The sequence below is a fragment of the Scedosporium apiospermum genome, assembly GCF_000732125.1.
Source record: "Scedosporium apiospermum strain IHEM 14462 chromosome Unknown SEQ_SAPIO_0112, whole genome shotgun sequence".
NCBI classification, from domain to species: Eukaryota; Fungi; Ascomycota; class Sordariomycetes; order Microascales; family Microascaceae; genus Scedosporium; species Scedosporium apiospermum.
In genome coordinates, this window is record NW_015971813.1 from 106697 (window position 1) to 126139 (window position 19443).

General features: G+C 50.3%; 6 protein-coding genes and 1 pseudogene across 6 annotated transcripts; 2 read left to right on the forward strand and 5 right to left on the reverse strand.

Annotated features, from left to right (window-relative positions):
- Positions 1-433: 433 nt before the first annotated feature.
- Positions 434-1860, reverse strand: SAPIO_CDS7905 (Uncharacterized protein; the record flags this gene model as incomplete). Its single annotated transcript, XM_016789673.1, has 2 exons — positions 434-1645; positions 1723-1860. 2 exons carry the CDS (start codon positions 1858-1860, stop codon positions 434-436), a joined length of 1350 nt encoding a protein of 449 aa, XP_016640704.1.
- An 800-nt stretch (positions 1861-2660) lies between these two features.
- On the reverse strand, positions 2661-4358 carry SAPIO_CDS7906 (uncharacterized protein; the record flags this gene model as incomplete). Its single annotated transcript, XM_016789674.1, has 6 exons — positions 2661-2783; positions 2842-3256; positions 3355-3811; positions 3915-3951; positions 4054-4079; positions 4181-4358. 6 exons carry the CDS (start codon positions 4356-4358, stop codon positions 2661-2663), a joined length of 1236 nt encoding a protein of 411 aa, XP_016640705.1.
- A 2259-nt stretch (positions 4359-6617) lies between these two features.
- Positions 6618-9170, forward strand: SAPIO_CDS7907 (uncharacterized protein; the record flags this gene model as incomplete). The annotated part of the gene is made up of 4 exons (XM_016789675.1): positions 6618-6708; positions 6906-7296; positions 7606-8616; positions 8684-9170. 4 exons carry the CDS (start codon positions 6618-6620, stop codon positions 9168-9170), a joined length of 1980 nt encoding a protein of 659 aa, XP_016640706.1.
- Positions 9171-9782: 612 nt separating this feature from the next.
- Positions 9783-10373, reverse strand: SAPIO_CDS7908 (uncharacterized protein; the record flags this gene model as incomplete). The annotated part of the gene is made up of 2 exons (XM_016789676.1): positions 9783-9856; positions 9917-10373. 2 exons carry the CDS (start codon positions 10371-10373, stop codon positions 9783-9785), a joined length of 531 nt encoding a protein of 176 aa, XP_016640707.1.
- A 2791-nt stretch (positions 10374-13164) lies between these two features.
- SAPIO_CDS7909 (uncharacterized protein) lies at positions 13165-13525 on the forward strand (the record flags this gene model as incomplete). Its single annotated transcript, XM_016789677.1, has 2 exons — positions 13165-13287; positions 13343-13525. The coding sequence occupies 2 exons, from the start codon at positions 13165-13167 to the stop codon at positions 13523-13525; spliced, it is 306 nt and encodes a 101-aa protein (XP_016640708.1).
- Positions 13526-14271: 746 nt separating this feature from the next.
- On the reverse strand, positions 14272-15351 carry SAPIO_CDS7910 (annotated as a pseudogene; the record flags this gene model as incomplete).
- A 1843-nt stretch (positions 15352-17194) lies between these two features.
- SAPIO_CDS7911 (uncharacterized protein) lies at positions 17195-18971 on the reverse strand (the record flags this gene model as incomplete). The annotated part of the gene is made up of 7 exons (XM_016789678.1): positions 17195-17237; positions 17295-17377; positions 17452-17791; positions 17861-18070; positions 18548-18655; positions 18750-18778; positions 18843-18971. The coding sequence occupies 7 exons, from the start codon at positions 18969-18971 to the stop codon at positions 17195-17197; spliced, it is 942 nt and encodes a 313-aa protein (XP_016640709.1).
- Positions 18972-19443: the final 472 nt, after the last annotated feature.

The window sequence follows — 19443 nt, forward strand, 5'->3', positions numbered from 1 at the left end:
CGATTCTCTGCGGGTCCTCCCTGGTCGAAAGACGTTGCTACTCCAAGGATCCGAGAACAGCTCTTATCTGGTCGAACATCGTCTCTTGCAATCGGATCCGAAATTTCCAAACTGTCCGAGCTTCGTAGAGCAACCCTACCCAGACTTCGAGTACACCGCCAGACTCACCCCCCGCAAAATATGTCTTAGCCACCTCCAGGAAATTCTGATGGGGGACGGGCCCAACTCCAATATACATAGAGAGGATGGCCCATGATTATATATCCGCTATTGGAGAAGATACATGGTCGAAGCGTCCACTAGCCGCACGAGAATGTGCACTCTGCAAGCAGGTGACCACCTGTGGCACGAGTATAAGAGAAAGAGTTCCTTCTAAACAATCAATCTTTTTCGGGCACCAACCCTCAAAAGTCTCTGCCTTACCCTCGCCGATTTAACAGTCTGAAACAGGCACATCGTCCCGAAAGACTCTCGCCACAGCGCGGCCATCCTCGTCGATCCATGCGCGAAACATTCCGCCTGAGTTGAAGTCTTCTATAATCTCTCCTCTGGCCGCAATAGCATTTCCCTCCGGGTCTCCAACGACAGTGCAGCCGATAGCGATCATACCGCCCTGGCCTTCTCCTGTAATACCCCATCGATTACCGGCGCTCTTCTGCAGCTCGCCACCAGGGCCGGCTACCCTATGCACTGCGTTGGTTGAGGATACCCCAGAATATCGCGCAATGGCCGAAGCTGTGCGCGCAGCAGCTACGCGAATAAACGAATCGCCATTACCAGTGCCCGACACCGCTATAGAGCGAGTTGTGATAAGAGGGGAGGCGTCGCCATCTCCTGGAGGGACGGGGTTGTACATGAACGGGGTGGGAAGACAGTCAGCCATGAGGCCCTTTAGCGACTCCGAAAGCATGACAATAGGTCCATGACCCCTCCGCGTCCTGTCTGGCCACATATCTCTGGCGAAGCCTCGGCCATCTATCCACTCTTCGGCCCAGAAGCCGGCTCCTACCATGGGTGTGTCACCAATCCTTCCTGTCAGCTTATTCGTCATTCCTCCCGTACTTGTAGCCGCGCAGACTATGCCGTCGGCATCGAGTGCCACCGCACCCACTGTACCCTGAGGCAAGTAGCTATCACAGCTCCATGTAGCATCAAGGGCTTTACCGTTTCTCTCGTCTTTTAAGGCGCGCAAGTGCTCATCCCACCGGGTCTGTGTGAAGAAGTACTCGGGCTCCACCAGAGGTAATTGATACCTCTCGGCGAGAATCTCCGCCGTTCGGCCGTGGATAAGGGAATGCCCTTGTGCTGATGGGACATCAAGACAGGGTCCATCTGTTCTACGCATCGCACTAAGATCTGCATCACCGTGCTCCAGGATCGCCCGAGCAAGCAATATTGGGTTTCGCACTCGCCGCAGTCCCGTTACTCCGACGCCACGCTTTGCGAAGCCGCGAGATACCATGACACTTGCCTCGAGCTCATTAATGCCATCGCGCGTGAAGACGGAACCATGACCGCTGTTGAAGAGAGGGTTGTCCTCGAGGAGAGTTACAGCGTACGTGGCCGTCTCGAGGGCCGAGGGCAAGTGGGGGGACGGAGAAGTTGCCTTTGACGGCGTAGTCATGTGGGTGTGCGTCTTGCCTATCTATAATACCGGATAATCATTTAGCCCTTGGCGTGGTCGCGGTGCTGTTTTGAGGTGGGTTAGGATAGAGCACGCACAATATTTAACAAGGCCTCACGGTAGAGGGCGTACTTTCCAGGTGGCACTGTCGCTGGGCTAATATTCCCAGCGCCGCCATGGATAATAATTCGAGGTGAGATGGTCGGCCCCGACGGGGCCTGGCTCTTGTACTCCATAATACTTCTAGTCCAACGCAATGATCCCGAACACTAGACGAGAAACGGGGAGGAGGCGACAATAGAGGAATAAGTCTACTTAACATTATCATCAAAGGATGTTTACGTAGATAAGGCAGATAAGGCGAAAGCGGGGAAGGTCAAAGTAATCTGCACGACTGTGATAGAGCCAAAGTGGTTCGACATGGAACGGGTAAACGTTGTTCCAAGTCATGGCTTTTTTTTTTTTTTTTTTCTTTTTCCATCTCTTCTCTTCCAAGGGCGACAAGCTCTCCTTGCTCAACCAATTTAACTTTTTTTTCCTTCATTTTCTTTTTTTTTTTTCCTTCCTTCCCCTTTGAGATTTCTCGGTCGTTCCTCAATGATCTCCGCCATCGCAATAAAGTTCTTTTGTCGCCAGTTCCCATATTGTGCGATTGTGACCCGACATTTTGTTTATTACTCTTTATCTGGAGGGGTCTTACATCCCATGTTGTGGCACCAACCTCTTCAGGTCCTTTCCACAGACAGAGGCTCCCACCGTGTGTTGCCGCAGTTGAATTCCGTTGATCAAGGAAAGCGACGTCTACTAGTTCCTGCGGAGACGTTGAGGCGGCTTCGTGGGAGGTCTGTCGAGTTTCTCGCAGATGCGTGATGTTGTGTTCGAGGCTCCGTTGATCTGTCTCGTTAGGTTCATACCAGGTTCTTTTATATTATAGATCGTTTAAATTGAATACCAATGGTACAGAGAGAGTAATTGTGTGTCTGGTCTTTCTAATATCCAAGATTTTTTTAATTATTTCATAGGATAATTTAAGGTTTTAAACCGGACTCTTAGAGGACTGGGCCCGAGTCTCAAAATCAATAGCCCCTAAACCCCCATCGTACTTGCTTCGTTGATTTACCGCCTCTGCCTCGGAAGTTTCATTATAAGAAACCTGTATCTAAAACGGCGGCCATTAGCATAATCTTCACACCAAGCGTCGCAGAAAACAAACTTACATTAGTAGTCCTAACAATACTATTATACGTTATGATTTCCTCCTCGCTGCCGCTGGGCGAATGACCATGGATGTCAGCATGACCGGACCGCTTAATGTTGTCCAGGGCAATGTCATGTATGCTCCCAGTCTTGGTATGCCGCGCCCGCGATCGGGAGCCAGTTCCATAGCCGGTGTGGGCTCCACTGGTGTTGTTGTAACCGTAGCGTTCTCGGCTTGAATCGTTGGTGAAGAGGCCAGGGAGCCATCGCCTGAAGAGAGGTCGCATCGCGGGGGCACAGGCGCAGATGATAGCTAGACAGGTCTCGACGGTACTGAGGGTATCTCCAATGCCATCTCGGGAATCGTATCCAGGCTGGATGTTGTAGAATTTCTTGCGCAGCTCGTGTACTCGAACAATGCCGATGGCCGTGACACTGTGTTTCCTAATGGTTAGCCTGCGCGTTCCTCAAGGGTCCTCCCGATAAGCAAGCTCCCAGCTAGGTGGCGGGGGGGAAGGACAATATTTACTCACACCCCACCAGTCATGAAAATCAAAATTACACCAAGCTTTGCAGCCAGGCGCATTTTTAAGCCTAAGAAAATCCAGAAGGGTAGAAGGAGAACGAGGAAATCGGTGACAATGGTGATGATGGCCGTGCTCACGTAGAAGGCAGGACCGTCGATTTTATACTTCGGGGTGATACTCAGATCCCAGTAGGCGCGGACTGGCATCGTCTGGAATATGACCGTGAGGAAGACAGCAACCATCATGACCAAGTTGAAGATGTTGAGGGCATGGATCGACCACCTGATGCTGCGGCGTTGACCTCCGAGCCGGAGCAAGAAGAACAGGATGGACGACTTGACCATGGCTAGAATGGGGTTGTAGAGGACCTGCATAATCCAGTTCCAGAACAGCATAGGCTCTATATCATAGATGCTCTCCGGCACCTCTGACGTCGGGAAGCCGATAAACTCGTATCGGAAAACTGTCAGAGATGGAAGTTAGCGATTGCTACCTCTTCCCAGCCAAGCTCGAGACTATGCGGAGAAGTGAAAAGACCAAGGTAATATCTATACGAGCGAACTTACACATGTACGTCGGAACTAATAATCCTATGGAAAATACCTAAAATCATGTCGAGAAATAATCAGCGTTCATCGTCAGGGACCGTGGCCATAAATTGGTGGCGTTGAACAAAGGGTTTGAATCCTCATGGTTTCCCCATACCATAGCAGCCGTGACGAAATAGTCATCTATGAGGAAATATTAGAATGGAGTCTTCATGACCGACTCTAGGGAGTCATGTAGAGGGGAGGTAGAGAAAAGTTGAAAAAAAGATGGTGGAAGCGCTAACCGATGCCCACTTGCTTCGTGATGATCCTGGAGTAAATACGCAGGAGGTAGGTGACGAGAGCAAGCGAGTTAAATGTGAAGATGACGGCCACGGCTGACTGCTGGAGAGACGTCGTCGGTAACGAGCTCACTGGCAGATAGCGACGGCTCATGGCCGAACCGCCAGCGTCGGTGGACATTTTTGGCTTGGAGTGTTCCTCGAAAACCCCAAGTTAAGCAAAGGAGTGGATCGCCCAGAGCCTTACATCGGGCCGTGGGGAAATGGGGAGGGAAAGATCTGCATCGATGAAAAGCAAGGACGATATGGGGAAGGTGAGGGTTTTAGACTCCAGCCGGGCGGTACACTTAACAGCCAGGTCGAACCGAATAAGTAGGGATCAAGACAGGTAAGAAAACAGGGGATGCGGGTGTGTGTGCCTCCGCGTGTGTGTGTGCAGTGCGGTCCTGGTAGGACCCTAGCGTTGGAGTATTTTGCATATTTTGCCCCCTCCGTCCTCCCTACCCTCCACACCGGTTTCGAAAGGCTGAAATTGAAATCTAGAGCTTGGGGAAAATGAAGGGGGGCAATGGAACGTTTGGGCTCAAGAGTCACCTCATTTAGACTTGGATTGGCCAAGATCTATTACTACCCCGGCCCATTGGCCTTAGAGATGGGAGATGTATTAAACGTTTGATGGCAGCGTACAAAGGTACTCGTACGTTACTGGTAATACATCGGCTTTTTCTTCAAATGGCTTCCGCCCAGAGTTTCTCCAAAGAGAAGCTTTGGCTAGCTCCTCCCCTCAATGTCCAGGCGAGAGATGACATACCGACCTACCAACCTGACTTGGAACGCTGGGGACCCCTGGCAACATAGATCAATAAGGCGAAGCATAATCATGCAGCATTGAATGACCGGTACATTTACTTCGTACTTCGTAAAGGGGGGCTCATTGCGTTAATCCCATTTTGGGCTTTTCGGGGAGGATTCCATGGAGTGTGTGTGTGTGTCTTAGGGGATTCCTTGTACATGCATATGCCTCAGTACTTCACGATCAAGAGAAAGAGGGGTCAGCTTCCAGTGGTATTTAAGTCGTTCTCCTCGCGACATCAAAACTCACATTGTTGTTCGGGGGAAGCCCAAATGGCTGGAGGCTAAGCTCTTCCCCAGGTTAGACTGAGAGGCCGGATGGTACTCTACACGCACTAGACTTTCATATTTTCGATAGTTTGCAATCTAAACTAATCTCTGCGCCTCCAGCCCCACTAGGCCTGATGGCAAGGAGAGCCCTGGAAGCCTGAGGAAGAGATTTACACTAACAACACAATCGGCAATTTTGTCGGGGGACTAGAGGAGTGGAGCCGCGGGGAATCTGGAGGACAACTAGCGTAGTGCACCGATAACCGAGGTAGTGCAGTCTGCCACCACCAATGGCAGGCATCGCACTCTTGGTTGGCCCGACACAAAACTCTTGATCAGACTATTCCTGCTTTGGTGCTTGGGGCGAAATTACTAGGCCAAGCAGGGCGCGAGATTGAGGCGAATAATAATGCCAGGGAAGAAAGGAGGAAGAGGCTCGGAGCGAAGACTGGATCAGCCAAGAATAGATCTGGATCGGTCCTGAGGACGCTCTCTTCGATAGCAAAGGAAAAAGAAATAGAAATAGAAAAAGCCAAAAAAAAAAAAAAAAAAAAAAAAAAAAAAAAGGCTGTCGCAAAACGTTGGTCATTCGTATTTCCAGAGTCCAATGATCCACACACGTCTTTTGCTTCTCGCGAAGTTCCAGCGGGTTTCTAGAAAAACTGCAAGGGACTGGGCTTATTGACTTTCCTGGGGCTGAAAAGGACACCAACTCCGGCGCTTCCACATCGTTGGGGCATGCCATGCCGATACCAGGATGCTCGTCGTCGACGTAGGATTTTGTGCGAAGTTAACCTCAAGAATGCGGCAAGTAAAGAGGTAATGTAGTAGAGCGGAAATGCCAGAGTTTCATCCGGTCCTAAGCTCCTGTCAAGCATGCTTTCTCTCCGATCTTTTATACGCTAGGCTGGCCATGAGTTAGTGGATCACCGCATTCAAGTTGTGCTCCAGCGGGTCCCGTCTGGTTCTTCCCGCCCCCTTGAAACCCCAGCTCCCAAGCTTAATCTAACAGAGAAGACATCACTCGCCCCACGCATTCCTGCAGGCTCGCTGTCGTAATCATCCCAACGTGCTTCGTAAGAAAGGACTCCTCTTTCCATCGCGGGAGATTGGCACGTAACCCTGGGGAGCTGGTAAGTTGGGAGTGGATAAGTTATGTTTCTTCTGTAAAGATATAAAGTGGTCCCCGTTCTTTTAATTTTTTTTATCGTTCCTTTGTTCTGTTCTGTCCTGCGATCCCCGACGTTCTTTTTAGGGGCTTATTGTTTATCTAGTTCAGTACGGAATAACAACCCCAGTCTACCTGTTTGTGCCAGCCATGTCTCGCAGACTCCTTCTCCTGGCCGCCGGCTTGAAGCTCAGCTCTATGGTGGCGGGCCAGACAATCGTTGTCGATGGAGCCGAAGTCGGTAAGTAGTAATTTGCGGTTTGGTGGCGTTCCTCTCTGGTCATTCGATCCTGTTAAATTCCCCGTCGCACGTGGATCTGTACATGCTTCGTGCATGGCACATTCCCGGATATTTGGGAATACAGGCACGCAACCTGGATTTTTCTTGCCCCAAAACTTGTCGATCCCGTCCCGCTGACGAAAATAAATTATTACAAGAGGCCAACGAAGACACGGTCGCGCCAGCTGAAGAGGTGGTAGCGGGTGATCTCTTACCTGAAGAATCTGTGCAGCTCACGGATGCCATCCTGGCCAACCTGACGGACCTCGCTCTCACAGATATCGACCTCTTCACCTTTGGCAGCGGTGACGACGCGAGCGAGGTCGCCACTGCGTCCAGCAAGAACAAACGGGCGACGCCCAAGTGCAAGACCTTCCCCGGTGATGCCCTTTGGCCGCACCCGATTACCTGGACTGTCTTAGATCTGCTCACAGGTGGCCGTGTCATCAAATCCGTCCCCATTGGCGCATCGTGCTATGACGACTTCGGAGTGTACAATGCTGCCAAGTGCGCGTCCATCACGGATAATTGGACCAACTCGTATCTCCAGTAAGTTGTCACTTTTATTTTGCCTTTCATTTTCTTTTCTTTTCTTCTTTCTTTTCTCTTTCTCTCTTTTCAAATTCAGTTCTATCCGGTTCCCCGAGGTGCTTCTTATCCTGTCCAAAAAAAAACCATGATCCTTGCTTCGACCCTTGCTCCCTCTCCCCTTGTCCAATCCAATTTCCGCACATCACAGTTGTCCTCTCAACTTCTCCCCACGTGTCCAAGACCCCCACTTTTTCTTTGCGAATCGCCACCCTCAATACAACCTCGACCGCACGAATGCGCTGACTGACATGCTTCCTCCAACATTAGCGAGGCGGATCCGACTTCTGTCATGTCACCCCTGTACCAGGGGTTGACCTGCATGCCAACAGCCAACAAGAATGGGTCCTGCACCCTTGGCGGTTTCCCATCCTACGTCGTCAAAGCGAACAACGTCGCTCACATCCAGCTGGCCGTCAACTTTGCCCGCAACCTGAACCTGCGTCTGGTCGTGAAAAACACTGGCCACGATTTCAATGGTCGTTCGGTTGGCGCCGGTGCTCTTTCCGTCTGGACTAGCGAGTTCAAGAGCATTGACTTTATCAAGAAGTACAACTCCCAGTCCTACTCTGGTCCCGCTCTCAAGGTTGGTGCCGGCGTTATTGGTATTGAGCTCTACAAGGCTGCTGAGGAGTATGGCGTAACCGCTGTTGGCGGCGAGGGCATGTCTGTTGGCTTTGCTGGCGGCTACATCGCAGGTGGTGGTCACTCTCCCATGTCTCCCATGTACGGTATTGCAGCCGACCATATTCTGAGCATTGATGTCGTCCTACCCGATGGCCGCTACATCACCGCCAGCGAGACGAAGAACACGGAGGTCTTCTGGGCCATGCGAGGCGGTGGTGGCAGCACCTTCGGCGTCGCGACCTCGTACACTGTCAAGGCCTTCCCTAAGCTCGACGTCGTCTCGATCGCCAAGTTCTCTTTCGCCACCAGCGCCACCGTTAGCTACGAGACCTTTTGGGAGGGCGTCCGCGCCTACTGGGAGTCCATCCCCACGTACAACGCCAAGTTCAACTACGAGTACTGGAATATCTGGCACACCGGCCCCGGTGTCAACGACGTCACTTTCACCATGCTCCCTTGGTGGGCTCCCGGCATGACAGTCGCCCAGCTCCAGGACCTTCTGTCTCCTCTTCTGTCGAAACTTGCCGCGCTCGGCATCGATATCACCCCCGAGTACTCTGAGCACAACAGTTTCTATAACGCCTGGTCTGCCGGTTTCCCTCAAGAACTCGTTGGTGGTACCGCTGCCAAAACTGCCGCCCGTCTTTTCCCTACGTAAGTCTTTTTCCTCACGGGGAACTAGGGTCAGAAGGCGACGCCGTATCTAACAAACTTCTCTTAGCGAAAACTTTGTCGACGCCACCAAGTTCAACACGACCGTAAACGCCATCAAGTCCGTCGTCGACCGCGGCGGTCAGGTCATTGGCTTCGGCATCACTGGCGGCCCCGGTCCCTTCCCCGACAACGCTGTGAACCCTGCCTGGCGCGACACCGCTATGTTCGCTATCGCGGTACGCAATTGGGAAGAAGGCCTCCCTCTCTCCGATGTGGCCCAGCTCAGCGCGGACATGACCAACAACTGGATGCAGCCCTGGCGCGACGCGGCCCCTAACTCGGGAGCCTACGCCAGCGAGAGCGACGTGACGGAACCCAACTTCAAGCAGTCGTTCTATGGTACGGAGAAGTACGCTAGGCTCCTCGCGCTCAAAAAGAAGATTGATCCTACGGGTCTCTTTTACGCCAACTTGGCTGTTGGCAGCGATGAGTGGTACATTGAAGGCCAGTACCCGGGTCTCCCTACCCAGAACGGTCGTCTCTGCCGTGTCTAACATTGCTCGGTTGTGTTTAACCTAACCGCCCATTCGTGATCTCATTTCGATATGAAGAGATACGTTAGAGTAGAGAAAATGTATAGGCCCTTAACTTCTCACTATGTATTTCTATTTCATTTATATATAATGTTGCGACCAGGTCGCATTAGTCGGTCTTATTAATGTAAGGATATATTTTATGCTTTTTCCATATAACAATTCTAGTAATTCTAACATATATTTTAACAAGGAAAATAGAGTAGATTATAAAAAGAGTGTAAGGAGTATAGAAGTGTCGCTAGGCATCCATGGCGGTGTTGTACGTCTGTCCATTGAATCTTCTACCCACCCGTCAAGGTTTACATTCTTCAGCACCGTGCTAAATTGAGATGCACATGTACACCTCTTTTAGAAACAGCGGCAAGCTGAGACACATCATTGAGGTCTTCCTTAGGGTACTCAATATGGAAGACAGGCTTGTTATTCTCAACAAATTTCTCAAAGTTGTCACACTCCTCATTCTCGCCACATTGCTCGTTGACAGAGAAGCATTTCCTTAAAGCTGAGGAAAACGATATAGGGGATAGGAGGAAGGATAATCAGGTAGGATAGATGAAACTTACAAATCTATCAAACATTATCAGGGTCAATTGCGTCGCAACCCTTATCGCTAGCTAGCTTGACCCTCTCTGCCATAATGGAGCCTACATTATTACTGCCCAGCTTTAGCCACTTCTCACCAGGCCACCCATCAAGTGGCTTACCAAGGTCGCTGTCGTCAAACTGGTCCTCATCATCCCTCCAGATTTCCCAAGAACCTGCACTAAAATAGCAGATAACCTTCTTGCCCTTATTGTGGAGCTCCTGGAAGACCTCGGCATCGTTGTCGAACAGGTCCAAGTCATATATGGACACATTAGGCTCAAGGCTTGTCGAGAGATCGATAGGTTTAAGGAGGAGAATCTGCCACATATCGCCGACGGCAGGCGCCCACTTGACGGTTCGGTCGACGCCCTTGTCAGGCTCGCCGAGGTCGCTAGTATCGTCGTCGTCCTCATCGCCCTTGCGAAGTCCTAAACCAAGGCCAAGGCCGAGGGCAAGGCCGACGACCGCCACGACTGTGGCGATTATGAGGATTAACCGGCGCCAGCGCTGTGATTTCGTGGCACGCGCGCTGTAGCCTTTGGCTAGGGAGTCGGAGTTGCCATTGTCTTGAGACATGGCGACGATTCGTCGAGGTCTCGCTGGTAGTTCGCGTCTCGGGTTAAATGGCGGCGCGAGGATCACACGTATTAAAGGAAAATTAATCTTCGCCGAATTGTCTCGTAGGTTAAGCGTTGATCTGTAGGATTGACGGGAAATTTGGTCAGTCAGGACTCAGGAGTATCGCCTGATTACTTCCAGGGTTCTGTGGAAAGAATCGGCTAGGGTACAAACGAATAAGAAAAGAAGGCTAAAATAGAGGAAGAAAACAAGAATAAAAAAAATTAAAATAAAAAATAAAAAAAAGAAAGAAAGAAAAGAAAGAAAGAAAGAAAAGAAAGAAAGAAAAAAAAGAAAGAAAGAGAAAAAAGAAAGAAAGAAAGAGAAAAAAGAAAGAAAGAAAAAAAAAACCGTGGGCTGTTTAGAAAGACTAGAGTATTAAAAGGGAATGGGTCTGATGAAGACGAAGAAGAACCGCTGTCTCAATAAGGCCGAGAACTCGGTTTTCTCCCGAGACCAGGGAGCGCAGGGAGGTTGTCCAGCCACAACGTAGAGGGCAACGGCCAAAGGAGGGAATGCGGAGTACAAAACATAGCGCCGACGACCGGTGGGACCCCGTAGATTGAGGCTGTCGTCAGCGACTGCATGTGGGAGTGGGGGAGTCGTAGAAGAAAAAGGAGACAAAACAAACATCCAAGGCCGAGCCGGCCAAACGTGGCCGAGCGGAAACATCGGCGCGGCAACTTCTGGCTACGAAAGGTCATGTTCCTCCAACGTTAGGTTTTTCTTTTCGCCCCAGCGTCGCTTCGTCTGTGGCATCGATTCCGAGCCAACGGGGAGAACATTGTTGCCACGCCATAGTCTTTAGGTTAGTTTTCCTCCTTTTTCTTTCCCCCCCCCCTCTTTCCCTTTCTCTACATTACAGTCTTCCACCCTACCCACTCGCTCAAACATGCTTGCGATCGACTTCCAGCCACAACGACTGGTCGTCGCCACGTCAGCCTCCGTCTTCATCGTCTGATTTCTCGACATTTTTAATTACATCACCGGGGCCACTTCTGTCGAGATTCTAGTACCATCAAGTCCGGAATTTGCTCACAGGGCGGCAAGTTAGTGGCTCGTCTGCATGTCAGCATGCAGGGTGGTGAGGCGAAGCTCTAGAACCTGGGAGGCCTGATTCGCAGCCTGCCAAGGATCATTCAACTCGGCCGAAATACACCGGACCCTTGATCAGGCCCCATCAACCTCTAGTTGTATTCTACCAGAGTCTACCCCAAGTTGTCTAAAGACAGAGGTTCGGCTAGTCGAAATGTCTAGAGACGACGACTCCCTTAGATCATGGTGGCGGTTCTAAGCCCTCGGGGTAAGTGTTGGATGCTTGCCTGGGACGCGTCGAGGAAGAAGGAAGCAAGGTCGATGAGATACTAGTAGGTCCGATAAAACTATATAGCTTTTTTTCTAGGTGTAAGAAGGAAGAGTGTGTCGAAAGGGGATTGAATTAATTGGTTGCATGAAGGGGGAATTGTGGACAGACATATTAATAGTTGGGTCAGGGACGGCCCGTGCTATGTATTGCTGTCCCTGTGGTTAGGTTCGGTTTCGGGTGTCGTCCACGTCTAGGACGTGGCATGCAGAGTGGGATACAAAGGTTCCTCGCCTGGCTGTGGAAAGAGCCAATAGGACCTACAAGGGCGAGAGGGTCTACTCAGTGGCGCCGATCGAAGCGCTTATCACAAACAGGGGAGCTCCAACAGATCTTCCACATCGATAGCCACCCCCCTCCCCTTTCCCCGATCCTGCATTCCATTGTACAGGCCCCGACGTGTAACTGAGCCACATTCTAATCATGGAGTCAATTCTACTACCCTGAGCATCCTGTCCGCTACACTGGTAGGGCTCCACCCCAACATACGATGGCCATCCCCGCCCATGGTCCAATCTTCTTGCCTGATGAATATCGAGACAAAAAGGTTTTCAATCTCGATCAAGCTATTGTCTAAACCATGGCGGCTGTTGTAGGTGAGCCTGGGGTTGCGTCGTCTGCGAGTGTTTTTTCTTTTTTTTTTTTTTTTTTTTGATAGAGGCGTCGGCGGCATTGCTGGTCAAGATAACTCATCTGGCCCTTTAAGAATATAGATTGATTCCGTTGTTACGGTTAAACCGCCTATCACTAGGCAACCCGATCAATCATACGAGGATAACAAATAGATTAGACGCATGAAGCTACTGGAAGATCCGCAAGAGTGACTTGGGTTCGTCGCGCCGCAACGGTGCCTACCGAATATTTGATAATCTTACTATAAACTCGGGACTTGTCAGGCCACGCGTGGTCTGGAACCTTTGCTGTGGTGAGGTGCGACTGTAGGTAGCACAAAGCATAGTCCCCTCCCGGTCGACAAACGAGGCCGGCAGTACGCGTAGCCTATGTAAGTGACAAGCTTGGCGGCGACTTTCGGATGAGCACAAGCCCGGCGGAGGGGAGTTGGATCTCCTCTCAATCATGGAGACTCCGCGATGGCTTGCTTTGATAGTAGATTTTCAGCGACAGAGTGAACTCGGACACAGGCATGTTCGCGGTTAGTGTAGCTAAGGTGAACATGTCCGGCCTCGGAGAAGCCCACGACAACCCCTGGGGGCAACGAAACCATCATCTGCTAAGTACTATCAAATGTAATAAGGATAAAGGATGCGGCGCTCCTCCTTCTCCCATCTCAACATACTAGCTATTTCTGTCTAAGCAGCTCCCACCTCACAAATATCTTTCTGATCTCTTCCATTTTTCCAGAATACTCCCTACCAACCTAGCAAGATGAGGCTCCTCAACGCCATCGTCGCCATCAGCGTTATGACCGGCTGGGCCGCCGCCATTCCCGTCGACATTGCCCCTTCTGCTTCGGGCGCTACATCTCCCAACATCCCTCTCGTCCCTCTCGTAGGCACCCAGCAATTTCTGCTCGCCCACAGGCCCAGAGTCGTGCAACCGTTAGATCTTATCCAAGCGAAAGGCCCCGCACAAGCGCTGGTGGCGAATCTTCGATAGCGGCTGCACGCAGATCGGAGGCGAGACCAAGCTCGGTACCGCGAAGTTTGTGCCCCTGACGTCCAAGCTCCCGTATACCATTGAGCTCTACATCACCGGCAGCACCAACATTCCGGAGGGGTACTTCTAGTATAGGGGAAGACAGACAAGTCTCAGCAACCTATACTGTATGCCATGCTCGGCAGGAGGCGCGGCGGCGATTTGCTGCAGCGTTGCATCCCAGTGTTGTTAAGTGACTACGGTCGGCTACACCCTTCACTGCATCCCGTGGTCATTTTGAAGCTCCTTCGCAACAAGGTTACCAACCTGCTACTTAGAATCAATTTAAAAGCACACAGGAACAATTTTCGCATTTTCTAAGATAGCACAAGAAAAAAAGGAGGTGCGAGAATGACGGAACACTTCTGCCAGGGGTGTTCAGGTTAAGTAATTTGTCACAACACAGTCACATAAAAATGTCGAGTGCCGGCATGCTTGCTGCCACCAAATGTCCAGCAGTGGCCACAGTCACCCAGACGGAAACTACGATACTGGCGGAATGCTGGGTCTTCCATTATCACCAGGTCGGATGCTTAGCACCCTAGATAACCTAGATATATGGAGAAGCGCCCTCGCTATTATATCGGGCATTCCGACGCAAAAGAAAAGGAACATAAGCCATCCTACTCCTGCACTAAGTAACAATTTAGCTCCGGACAAAATAATCGATTAGGAATTTCAGACCCCTTTCCTAAGAAATTCCTCGGAACCGGGTGCGCTTATAGGTTCCTGATGCGAGTCAAGCTCTGCCCGGCTGGAAAATGGAGTAGAGGAGCTTACCTCCACCGCACCACTCCAGAGATACCTATATAGTAATACCGTAGATAGAATGATCCCTTAGCCTATTCTGCTGCTCGAATAACTTTCAACCAAGTCATCTACATTGATGCTCCCCTTCCTTTCCATGGTTCGAAACTGGATGGCTCTGCAAAGCTGGTACAGCGTGTTGATCATGGGTACGGCTACGCCGTGGATTTTGGCTGTCCTAACAACCTCCCCGAGGATAACTTCATGCTCGATAAATCGATCTTTCCGCACATCTTGCTGCATGCTCGGCATGGAAAATGAACGAATCGACTCGCCATGAATCGCAGCCTCCACCTCTTCGTCGGATAATGTGACATTTGCCACCGCCAGAGCAGCCGCTCGGATCTCCTGCATTGCAGGCTTAAGTAGCTCCTCGATGATGCTAGGCGGACCCGCCGTCATTAATAACCTGATCCGCGATGTGTCAAGGTCAACCAAGGCGCATATTGGGTTGTAAACGGCGTTAAAAAGGAGCTTTCGCCACCGGATTGCCTCTACGTTGACTTCGAAATTGGCTTTGGCCCTCCCAGATGCTGCGTACAAGCTGACAAAGTCCCGCGCCTTTTGATGCTGGATATCTATATCCATCGCCGGGTTTGGAAAAGCGCTCACCGTCAAGACATCCGGGTCTTTGTGGAGGATGTATCCAGGCGTCGGCTCATCCACGCCGCAGAAGCTGATTCCGGAAAGGCAGATGTTCTGGGGGAAAGCTGAGAGAAAGGGCTTCTCGATACCTAGCCCGTTTTGGATGAGAACAATCGTCGTGACTCCCGGGGTGACGGATGGTTGGATGATATCTTCCAATTTCGGCCCGACATCTGGGATGTTCTTGGTGCAGCAGATAACCCAGTCGAAGGGAGCAATGCCATCACTAATCGACGCGTTGTCTCGGACCTCTGGTACTGAGCGGAGGATGCCACCTAGGGGACGCCACCGCTCGACCTTCCCGTTGTCGTACGAGTCGATAACGAAACCATCTTTTAGCACGGCATCGTAATTAGAGCGTAGGATGAATGTGACACGTGCCTGCTCGCTAGCTTCGAGGTTGAAGCCTGCAATTGTTCCAACCCCGCCTCCTCCAACTAGTAAGGCTCGATGTTGTCGAGACATGTCCAAAGCCAAATGTCAACTTGATAGAGAAGGCTTGAGATCTGGTCCTATTGACGAGAGTTGGACGACAGCAATTGATTAACTTTACTTGATATACTAGTCTAGATTCTATTGCTAAATTTGGGTTAAAGTTGATATGGATGGTCCGGTAACGGGGGAAAACAAAAGACAAAAAAATTCGCTCAGGTGGTATATGTTTGGACTGTCCGAGTTCGGCGCCTGCTAGCGCGCTCCATCACTGGGTCCACGCTTTCCATTTATGAGTGTCTCGGCCTCAGTTTTAGAGAAGCAGTACATGAGAGTGTATTGCGGGACCTAAGCGACATCCTGAACAGTTGATTTCGCCTCGCTGATAAATCCATTTGCCATATTTTAATGTTTTTGATCACCCATGTAGCTTCCTTCGTATACGAAGTAATACGGGGCCACGCTTGGTGCCTAACTTCAACAAGCGCGATGTTATTCTCGGTGTCCATGTAGAGGCGTGGAGTATTCGATTTTTGTTAGGCGGATAAATGTATTTACTTTATATTATAAGCTGGAAGACTTCGCCTCCGTCGCAGGTAACTTCTTCTTGAAGTCCTCTTCGGGAAATACTTCTCTCTACGTGGCCTTTGTAATCGTCTAGATGAAGATTTATATCATTTCCCAGATCCATGTCGCTCGTCGGGTTTTCTCCTAATATTAGGATTGCTATTTATATCTAGTAGATATCTTGATTGATTTAAAATTACCGAAGAATACTATAGATGTCTGGGAAACATCGTACCATTTCCATGTCTAATAACCGCCTCCGACTCCGAGTAGTCTTAAATTCTTCAATCGACCATTAAATGGCCTCACAATCAGTGTTTGCTCTATCGATATGTCAGTCATAGTAGCAGCTCATAGAGTAGTCTTGGAAGTGAGTTGACAACCGAATGCTCCAAAGGCTGTCACTCAGGAGGCCATGCTCCTGCCACAGTCTGAACTGTAAACTCACTGAATTTGACCTCTAAGATATTATTTGAGTCTTTCACCTGGCCAGGATGGGAAACATAGAACCCAACCCACATGTCGGGGTTAAATCCCATGAATGGAAAAGATGAGGCTCGCATGATCGCATCATAACTGTACAAGTCATAGACAGCATGATAAGAGAACGAGGTTCTAATCGTGTAATAATCTCGTCCAGTATCTCGGTTGGTAGCGTCATAAGTGATGGGTCCATATTTGCGGCAACTGAAGGATTGTGAAAGAGGGGATGGGTGTTTGAGGTTCGACTGGGGAGGAGGTTGGCCTGGCTTAAAGTTGAGTTCCCGCCGGGTCGGCGCACTATCTACAATATATTACATACCAGGACCGGTCGCTAGCCTAATGATAACTTAATAATAGATTCATTTGTGTTGTGTGGGTGTGCTGAAGACGGAACAAGAGGACGTCCCCATGTTAGCCAGAGCTCGTCATCCACAAGCCAACACCTTACAACAATGGCAAGAGGGAAGTGAAGCGAACTTAGCGACATTCTTGCGAGTGCTTTCATTTCTGAAGCCTAATAATTACGTATGCAAGAACCGAACCACCAACTCTCCGTAGAGATGAGGGGTAAGAAGGCGAATTTGACCTAGCATCTTGTCCTTTTAATCTGAGTTCACATCGGGTTGACGGACAATCTTGATAATAATGCCTTCCCATGACGGACAATCCCCAATTCATCCGATTGCTACTCAGTCCGGCCCGCACTGACCCACACCGCCCTTTGCCCACCCCACGGGGCCTTTCTCCGCTTCTTGTTAACCAAAGCTGGCTTGGATCGATTCCCAGTGTGTCGGTTTCTTCGACTCCTTCGCCCACACACTGCCCACTACTCTTCGGACTCTATCGGCTTTTGCGCATAGACGACGCACCTACAGTAGACCTCTTTAGCGAGACGTCCTAAAGGTGGCTTTGAGTGGTAGACTTACATGTCAATGTAGGTATGGATGCTGGGGTCTGTAAGCTCCCTGCGCATCTGAACTAGGAACATTTGAGTTTCTTCATACGTCCACTACGACAGCGTCACGCCCTGTTAGTTCCAACTACATTCCCGAATCGAATATCAGTCATGAAGTACCAACTTACGCCCAGCATTGTCGTCAACCCTCTAATCGAGAAGCCTTCAAGGCCTTGCAGCAGAAATTGGCGGTTCCAAGCGCCCCACTGCTTCAACTTCTTATCTTTCGGCCAGGTACCGATGGGTAACTTCAGCCGGCGCTCGTGGACATTGATAAAGCGGCCAGTGGCTTCGACAGACTCGCGGGCTGTTTCGCAGGCAAAAAAGCTCTTGCCCATTGCGGCGCTCATCTTTTCGAATACCTCAACCCACGTCACCAGGGGAGAGTCTGGTTTGATTGTACCATCGTCCGACTTCGCCACGGCGGATAGTTCGATCTGATGTACCCAACCGCCTGGTTTTAAATGTCTGCAAACAATTCATCACCCAGTTATTATCAATAGTAGAGCGCATTTGAGGAACAGCGTAAGAACCCACTGATACACCTTCTTATAAAAGTCTACCCAGTCGTTCACGCAGCCAGTCATTGCACGGACGTGAATGAAATCGAAGTTGTCGTCTGGGTACGTCCACTCCTTGTTGACATCGTCGATCTCGAAGCTGCAGTTGGGTGGCACAAAAGGGGGTTGAATGGCTGAGAGATCGACCCCAATGACTTGGGCTCCCGGGGTTTCATCGGCAAACTCTCTATATAGGCTTAGTTAGAGACCGCCGTAGTGCGATGGCGGCTATAGTACCGCGAGGGCCGCTATATAGCGTGAACCTGTGGGATTCACAATGAACGGTAGGGATACTTACACCGCCCAAGCGCCAGTCCCGCAACCAACATCGAGTACAGTCTGTAATGGAATGAGTGAGTTCGAGTTCCCTCAAGCCGAACAAAGGCCGCCGTAACGCGCTCGCAGGGAGGGCGCTGGATGGAAAAGGAAATGTATATAAAAAATAAAATAAAAAATAAAATAAAAACCGACTATAATACCTGCGGGTTGTCCAGATTAGGAATGTCATGGAGCTTTCCGCCGAGAATGATCCGGAACATTTCGTGGCTGTCTGTTCGTTAGACGACGTTTCACAAGAGTCGAATAGCAGGAAATGCAGTACAAAAGGTCTTCGGCTTCTTGCTGCCTGTCGTCGTTAGGCCCCCTATCGCGAGAGTCAGCTTACCGCATGTAAGTTGCGGGGCGAGAGCGGTGTGGCACAAACCAGTATGAGCCGTCCTCATACGCGTGGTACCGCCGTCCATTTTCCCACTTGTAATTCAGGATGGAAGATCTCAATGACGTTGTATCAGTCACAGCCGTTCTAGTACTATAATAAGTAATAATTTTTGTCTTCTGCCACTTCTCCTCCTTGTTTGGACTCTTACGGGGCTAACGAAGAAGCGTCGTCGGCATCCTTTGCGATGATGATTACTATGCAGCGATTAAATTGGAGTCTACTATATTTACCACCAACATACCACTTCGATAACATCTGTAAGTTGATTCTCAGCCGCGGGTGATGATGCGGTGCGAGGCGACGGTGACTTGGGCGGCGACTTTGCTGATGCTGGGGACTTCGGTGACTTCGACTCTTTTGGTGACGCCATGGCAAGCGACAAGTCACAAGACGATGCTAAATACGTCGGGTGGAGGATTTAAATGGGCGCCGAAGCGAAGCTTTGTCGTCAAGTTGATCCTGCCGCAGCACAAAGAGGGTCGATGGAGAAAGAAACGCAAATCGGGCGGGGAATAATTAAGGCGGGGAAGAAAAAAACACAAAGCGTGGAAGAGGGGGTAGTAACGTGGCACTCTTGATAAGGTGTTTTGTGACAGGTCACTCTTCGCAGCCACTTTCTCGCTTTACTTACTCCGGATGTGTGAGGTGTGCATGGGAATGGAGAGACAATATTGGAGTTCGAAGCAGCAGCAGTGCTGACTTGGCGCTGATCAATGGCGACTCGGCATCCTCAATGTTCATGCAAACATGTTCCCCGAGTTTTGACTTGGCGGTCAAGGCGGTCATGCGGCTCTCTACTGAAGTTGTTGTATCAATGACCCAATCTCCCTCCAGTTTAAGGG